The sequence below is a fragment of the Lactuca sativa genome, chromosome 2 (assembly GCF_002870075.4).
Source record: "Lactuca sativa cultivar Salinas chromosome 2, Lsat_Salinas_v11, whole genome shotgun sequence".
Lineage (NCBI taxonomy): Eukaryota > Viridiplantae > Streptophyta > Magnoliopsida > Asterales > Asteraceae > Lactuca > Lactuca sativa.
Window position 1 is genome coordinate 215,021,733 of NC_056624.2, and position 7,775 is coordinate 215,029,507.

The 7,775-nt window shown below is 39.7% G+C and overlaps 1 protein-coding gene and 1 pseudogene across 1 annotated transcript; one reads left to right on the top strand and one right to left on the bottom strand.

Moving 5' to 3' along the window:
* LOC111910608 (60S ribosomal protein L2, mitochondrial-like) overlaps window positions 1-1,023 on the bottom strand; it is a 42,949-nt pseudogene extending 41,926 nt beyond the window's left edge.
* A 74-nt stretch (window positions 1,024-1,097) lies between these two features.
* Window positions 1,098-2,435, top strand: LOC111905789 (uncharacterized). The gene is made up of 3 exons (XM_023901526.2): window positions 1,098-1,233; window positions 1,309-1,535; window positions 1,620-2,435. The coding sequence occupies exons 1-3, from the start codon at window positions 1,098-1,100 to the stop codon at window positions 2,433-2,435; spliced, it is 1,179 nt and encodes a 392-aa protein (XP_023757294.2).
* Window positions 2,436-7,775: the final 5,340 nt, after the last annotated feature.

Below are 7,775 nucleotides of genomic sequence, written 5' to 3' on the forward strand. Positions count from 1 at the left end.
ACCCCAATCCACCCAATCCCCCTCAAGAGTTGACACTTAGACAAATGATGGAAACGAATGTTACTCATACACCTCTTGCTATTGTTTATCCCGCAAACCGCCGAGGAATTGAATTGAAGTTAAGTTTCATACATCAACTAACCAAATTCCATGGGTTGGATAGAGAAGACCCTCAAAAGCATTTGAATTCCTTTCATATGATATGTGTTAGCATGTTGCCCGAAAATGTGACATTGGATGATTTCAAGCTAACTGCCTTCCCGCTCACCTTGGAAGATAAAGCTAGAGAGTGGTTATTCAACTTACCACCGGGATCTATTCACACATGGGAAGAGTTACTCAAGGCCTTCAATAGCAAATTCTATCCCACCTCCCAGATATCAAGCCAACGAAGTGACATTTTGGGGATTCGTCAAGGGGAAAATGAAACATTTCATGATTTTTGGGAGCGCTTCAACAATTTGTGTACAAGTTGTCCTCAACACAATATACCCGAACAACTACTTCTTCAACAACTTTATGAGGGTATGAATGAAAAAGATCGGAGGATGATTGATGCTTCAAGTGGTGGTGACATCTTCAACAAAACCCCTCACGAGATCCAATTACTTTTTGGTACCATTTCTCAAAATCAAAGGAATTTTGGGACTCGAAATGACATGAAGAGAAATTCTACACAAGTGGTTGGTGAAGTTAGCAACACTCAACACTTGGAATCAAAGCTCTTGGATTTGACTAATGTGTTAAGTCAAATGGTGGTGGGAAGTGGTCAACAATTGATGGTATGTGGTATTTGTGCAATGACGGGCCATTATACGGATAAGTGTCCCACACTTGGAAGTGAACTGGAAGATGTGAATGCAATGGGAGGATATCAAGGTCAACCAAGACCCGCGGGATTTCAAAACAATTTCAACCCAAATTGGAGGAATAACCCAAACAACCCATACCCACCAAAGCAAAATCCACCAAACATTTTGATGAGACCTCAACATCCACAATACCCCTCTCAAAAACCTCCATATCCACAAAATTCTTATAACCCTCCAAATTATTAACAACCTCCACAACAAGGTCAATCAAGTGGTACCCATCAAATGAACCTTCAAGAACTTGTCACTTCTCTTGCTCAAAGTCAAACCCAATTTCAACAAGAAACCAAGAATACTTTCTCCAACATTCAAGCACAAATTGGAGACTTGGCAACCGCTCTCAACAAGATAGAACAAAAGGGTAAACTTCCATAACAAACCGAGAAGAACCCAAATGTGAGTGCCATCACCTTGCGAAGTGGGAAAACACTTGGAGAAAGTCAACCTAAAAGAGTTTCAAGAGAAGACGAAGATGAAGTGATCATCGTGGAACCTCCAAAAGTTGTGGTTCCTCCAAAAGAACTGGTTGTGCCAAATGTTGATCAACCCGACCCTTCCAACAAATCCATCAAACCATTGGTCATACCACCACCTTTTCCATCCCGTTTGGCTTCCTCAAAGAAACAAGAAGAAGAGAAAGCATTTCTTGAGACTTTCCGCAAGGTTCAACTCAACATTTCACTATTGGATGCCATTAAGCAAATCCCACGTTAAGCCAAATTTCTTAAGGATTTGTGCACCAACAAGAGAAAATTCAAGACAAATGAGAAGATTCAAGTAAATGCAAATGTATCTGTGGTTATCCAAAAGAAGCTTCCACCCAAATGCAAAGACTCGGGAATGTTTGCTATACCTTGTACCATTGGTGATTTACATGTTGAAAGTGCCATGCTAGATCTTGGAGCCTCAATCAATGTCATGCCATACTCGGTTTTTCAATCTCTCAATGTTGGACCTTTGGAAGAAACCGGAGTCATTATTCAATTAGCGGACAAGTCAAGTGTATTTCCAAGAAGCATGTTGGAGGATGTACTCGTTCAAGTTAATCAACTAGTATTTCCCGCGGATTTCTATGTCACTGACCTTGAAGAAAAGACTCCTTCCAAGTCATCTATGATTCTCCTTGGAAGACCCTTCATGAATACCGCTCACACGATTATTGATGTCCACAATGGGAAGATCACCATGGAGTTTGATGGAGAGACCATTCACTTCAACATCTTCGAAGCAATGAGATATCCTAGCAATATATCTCCATTGTATCGAGTTGATGTGATTGAGCCAATCACCCAACAATTATTCGAGTTATCAAATGGGGATCTTTTGAAGATGGTGCTTAACATGAGTCTCGAAGGTGAAAGTTTGAAGAATACCTTGGATATGTATACATTGGATTCCGAAGTCGAAAATATTGTGAAGGCTTTAGAAATTACTAATTCCACAGAGAGGGATGTTTCTCAAGTTGCCTTATCTCATTCTCCAATCAAGATGCCACCTTCCATAATCCAACCACCCACACTTGAATCGAAAGCTTTACCTAGCCATTTAAATATGCTTATCTAGGTCAAGATGGGACTTTACCGGTGATTATCTCTTCTCAATTGAAAGACTTTGAAGAAAACCAATTGATTGAAGTCTTGAAAGAACATAAAGAGGCCATGGGGTGGACCATAGCTGACATCAAGGGGATGAGTCCTAATGTATGCACTCACAAGATACTCATGGAAGATGATTGCAAGCCTAGGAGGGAAGCCCAAAGACGATTAAACACTCCCATCAAGTGTGTCTCCAAGAGGAGTGTTGGAGGATGTGTTAGTACAAGTTAATCAACTTGTTTTTCCGGCGGATTTTTATGTCATTGATCTTGAAGAGAAGACTCCTTCCAAATCATCTATGATCCTCCTTGGAAGACCTTTCATGCATACCGCTCACACAATCATTGATGTCCATAAAGGAAAGATAACTATGGAGTTTGATGGAGAAACCATTCACTTCAACATCTTTGAAGGAATGAGGTACCCTAGTAACATTTCTCCATTGTATTGGGTTGATGTGATTGAGCCAATAAATAAGATAAGCCCTAATGTATGCACAGACAAGATAATCATGGAAGATGATTGTAATCCTAAGAGGCAACCTCAAAGAAGATTGGATCCTCCAATGATGGAAGTGGTCAAGAAGAAGATAATTAAAAGGTTCAAAAGGTGCAAAGAGAAGAAAAAGGCATTTCATGACAAGCACATCACCCAAAAACACTTTATTCCGGGTCAAAAAGTTCTTATTGATCATTCACGCTTAAAGTTATTCCCGAGAAAATTACGATCTCGATGGCATGGACCTTTTATTTTTATAAAAGTGTTTGATCCTAGTGTGGTTGAAATCAAGAGTTTGGAAACAAACCAAATCTTCAAAGTGAATGGGCACCATTTGAAACTATTTTATGAAGGCTTTGACACGGGAGAATTCGACAACGTAACAATGGAAACACCGATTTACGAAGGTTGACTGAAGCGGGGCTATGTCTTGGCAAAGACGTTAAATAAATGCATTGTGAATAAATAATCTCCGCTTGAAGTTTTGGGTGTTTCTAAACTTGAAGTTGGCCTAAAAATAAGCATATAGAAGTCTTCTAGTGATTTTGGTGAAGTTTGAAAAATTCCAAAAATTTAACTTTTGCGCGGGTGCCCGCGCAGACTTTGCGCGACCGATCCCAGTCGCGCAGGTCCCGAGTTCCAAATTACACCAACATGGGGTGCAATCTGATTGTTGTGCGCGGGTGCCCGCGCAGCCATTGCGCGACCGACCCCCAGCCGCGTAGATTCCGAGTTCCAAATTACCCTAACATGGGATGTATTCTGACATGTGCGCGCGACTGCCCCCCACCCGCGCAAAGTTTGCGAGGGTACCCGCGCAAATATGTTATTTCTTAAGAAAATTTCGAGCCATTTCATATGCGTCCTTTGTGTGACCAAGCTTTCATCCATGTGTATTTAGGCGGCCAAGAACTCCATCCAAGCATCATTATGCGACCCATGTGTTGCTTCCATATCCTCCTCGCGGGCCTCCTCCACCTTGATCCCGGTATGATCCTTCCTTACTCTCATCCTAAGCATTGAGGACAATGCTTCATTTTAAGCTTGGGGTGAGGTAATCTAATCTTTTATTTTTATTGCATTTAGGTTTTATATAGTTGCATTTAGAGTTAGTCATTTAGGGCATTCATAAAAATTGCATAAAAAAATTGAAAAAAAAATATTGCATATTTTGTTTCTTTCTTTTCTAATTTTCATACTTTTTAGATGCATTCTAGTTTAAGTTCATGCATTTTTGTTCTCTCTTGTCTTCTCATCCCTACAGGTACCATAGCGCCGAGTCATAAGTATTGAATCATAGATTGGTCCCGGGTCTTGATATGGAATTCCTTGTATTTGATAAATGGGACACGTTTTGAGCCTCACAGACCACTTTGAGACCGCTTGTGTGGGGGTCAGATGCAGGTAGCTTGATTGGGTCTAGGTGCGGAGCGATGTGGTTGGTCATGCCAATGTGTGCGAGCAAAGACTAGCCCGGTAAGGTATTTTGAAGACATTGAATATATTAAAGACTCGCATCTTGGTTTTGGAGGGAGTACCCCTTAGTACTCCCAAGTCTTGTCCGAGCCTTGGTTGGTTAGATTCTCACCATCTTTTTAGGATAGGTTATCATTTTTCTAGGGGTCTAGAGTAGATAGCTAGATAGATTTTGTTTATCACACCTTGCATTGACGTGCTTGATGAACTTTGAAGTAGGTCCCCTAATTCACATCTTTTGGGACCAAGTCTTTTTGGTAACACCCATTTTTGAGTCATTCCCCACCCTTTTTAGTTGATCTTGGCACATTGTCAATGATCATTAGGTGTTCATATTAGCCTCTATCTATCACTCAATTTTCACTATTGGAGTCCTATGTTACTTGGTGAAATTCCTTAGACCTTCCAAGAAGCAACACAAAGAATGAAGAAATTTGAAAAAATGAAGAAAATAAGAGCCTATTAAAGAAGATTCAAGAAAAGCAACAAAAACAAAGAAAAAAATGAAGAAAAAGAGCAACACAAAAAGAAGAACAAGATTCCAAGTTCAAGTCTTATGTTATATATCTATTTATTCCAAAAAAAAAAAAAGTTGAATGTCAAGCAGCAAATGCGATTGAAGACCCAATAACAGAAGTTCAAGATTGAAGAATTAGGTTGTTAGGTTTAGATTTAGGTTAAGTAGAGTTTTTTATTATTTTATTTTATTTTATTTTTGATTTTTGGTGAGAAAAGGCCCTGACGATGAGACGGAAGACTGTAAAGGACAGTACAAGGGAGAAGCCTCTGAAACTGGATGTTTGATCGGAGGCCGTGCTGCAAAACCCTATTTCGTTATTATACACTTTGGCCTGACAAATGTAGGAATCATAGTATGTGAAGAGGCGCCTTTCCTTCGTGCACTATGGTCTACATTGGTGATTTAAAGTGCCCCCACTGGGCGCATCTCTGTTTCCTTTGTCTTGCACACCGCGACTGCATCCAGCCGTGATCTATTCGCCCATCAAGTGGTTGAGAATGCGGTTTATGGCTCTAAAGCAGGGAACATTTTGAAGATGCGTAGGGTCCATGAAGGACTAATTCTGACCATGTTGACTGATGTTGACCAAGTTCTATGGTATCTTTCTTATTTTCCTTTTTAGATAGTTCATCCCGAGCTCATTTTTAGTCTTGTTATAACTTGAGGACAAGTTAGGTTTAAGCTTGGGGTGATTTGATAGCTTATTTTATTTCCTTATTTTATTTCCTTATTTTATTAGTTTATTTTTAGATTTTTAGATCTTTTTATCATTAATGCATTGTAATTTATTTATTTTTCTTTAGTGTGGATCATACCGGGTGCTTGTTATGTTGCATGAGATATTTTGTAGGTTTTTCGGCACTTGTTGCGGTTGCGGGTTGATTGGAGATGGGCTTAGTGGGCTCCCGAGGCATTATTGGGCTTGGCGGAATCAAAGAGGAAGAATTGGGCTTTGAAAGTTATTGGCTTGGATCATTTGGGCTTGTGAAGATGGATCATAAAATTCAAATTTTGGGCTTGGAGCATCCATTTAGTGGCTAAATGATAATTGGTGCATTTCAAATTACATGGACAAGGAGGGGGACCAAAGGAATCTTTGGTAGTGGAATGGTGGAGTGGCTTGGTGGACCAATAGCATTACAACAACATTTGCGCGGGTGGAATTTTCGTCGCGCGGGTACCCGCGCAACTGCCCAGTTTGGGCATTTTGGTCATTTGGCTTGCCATAACCTTTGGGGATCAGATCTAGAAGCTCATTCACGATTTTCCACCATTGGAGACCTGCAAGAGGCAATTTTGGGAGCTAGAAATCATTTCCTTTCATCTTTCCAAATCTTAGGTAGTTTCTTTATGCAATTAGATTATTGTTCTTGTTACTTTGTTGCCATGAGTGGCTAATACTTTTATTTGGTTAACTTTAGCTGAAAACCAATGAATGTTTGTGGGTTTTGAAGGATTTATGTTGATTATCAATTTATTCCATGTTTATGATTCTAGTTTGCAATTCTTATGCTTAATTGATTGCTTTGATCATGAGCTTAGTGTTTGATTGAGCAATGGTTGATTTATTTCATTGATTTTGCATTGGATCATTGAATTTATCTAGAACAAAGGCTTTATGATGGTAGAAACCATCTCTAGCTTATGAATCATAACTCATTTATGGTTGTGTAAGCATTTGACATCCTCTAGGAATTGGGGATTCCTTCATTCTTAAGGCTAATTGATTTCTTGGGATTAATTGCTTCAATTGGCCCTTGATCTCAATTAAGAAGGTGTGTTGTGGGCTTCCCCAACCTCCATACTACCTATGAGGAATCTTGGCATATCATGCTTCATGATTGCTATAACCAATTTGGGATGAAGGATAAGCTTTGCATTAGATCCTAACGATAAACACACAAATGTTCATTGTGTTGAATTGCTTTAGTTAACCAATTATTTCCAACCTTTGAGCATCTCATCAACTTGCTTAATTGCAAGGTTCTTAATTATTTAAATATTTTAGTTTTCAAGTAATCAAACAACCCCCCCTTTTTTTGTTTAATTGTAGTTAGTTAGATTAATTTCACTAGTTCTATTGAATTGCATTGGTAATTAAATACAACCATTTCCCCGAGGATCGATACCCCTCTTTGCCATTATATTACGTTTATTTAGCAATCAAGTTTTGGCGCTCGATAACTCAACCCTACTTGCTCCTTAGTATCCAAAGGATTCTTACTTAGAGTGCGCACTGCTCGGGTGTCTTCGGTAGTACGGGCCCTTATACTACTGCCTACACCGCATCAGTATTCACCCTAAGTCCTCCTCCTTGGATCCCAGATCACAAGTACTCTATATCTCACTGGTATAGGCTACCCTTCGGTAGACCTCTTATCAGCCCCTCACTGCTACCTACTTGCTCTCAAGCATCACATAGCAGCACAATCCTTCTTAGGCTAAGGCATCATAAAATCAGGCCACTCTAGTCCTAATATGAATACCTAGCCAGCTTTAGCATGCATAATATAACATATCATATCTCATAACACATAACGTAAGGGCATTTTGGGGGTTCACCGTTCGGGCGCTGGCTGACCGTACACACTGTTCCGCTCTGGTTGTCTCAAAATCTCTTGCTTTTTAGAAAAATTAGTTTTTATCATTTGGAAATTTTCTCAGATCCTCGGTTTGAGTTCAGTTACACCCGAATGTACCATTGAATCATGTCATCAAAGTACTTGACATCATCCGCTGAACCGAATGTACCATTGAATCATGTCATCAAAGTACTTGACATCATCCGCTGTGTTCTGCTTGCATCTGTGGATG

Coding starts and splice junctions, on each gene's coding strand:
- LOC111905789 (XM_023901526.2), top strand. CDS start 1,098: ATGAACCTTCAAGAACTTGTCACTTCTCTTGCTCAAAGTCAAACCCAA. Junction 1,234..1,308: donor CAACAAGATAGAACAAAAGG/GTAAACTTCCAT, acceptor AAACACTTGGAG/AAAGTCAACCTAAAAGAGTT. Junction 1,536..1,619: donor TTCTTGAGACTTTCCGCAAG/GTTCAACTCAAC, acceptor TGCACCAACAAG/AGAAAATTCAAGACAAATGA.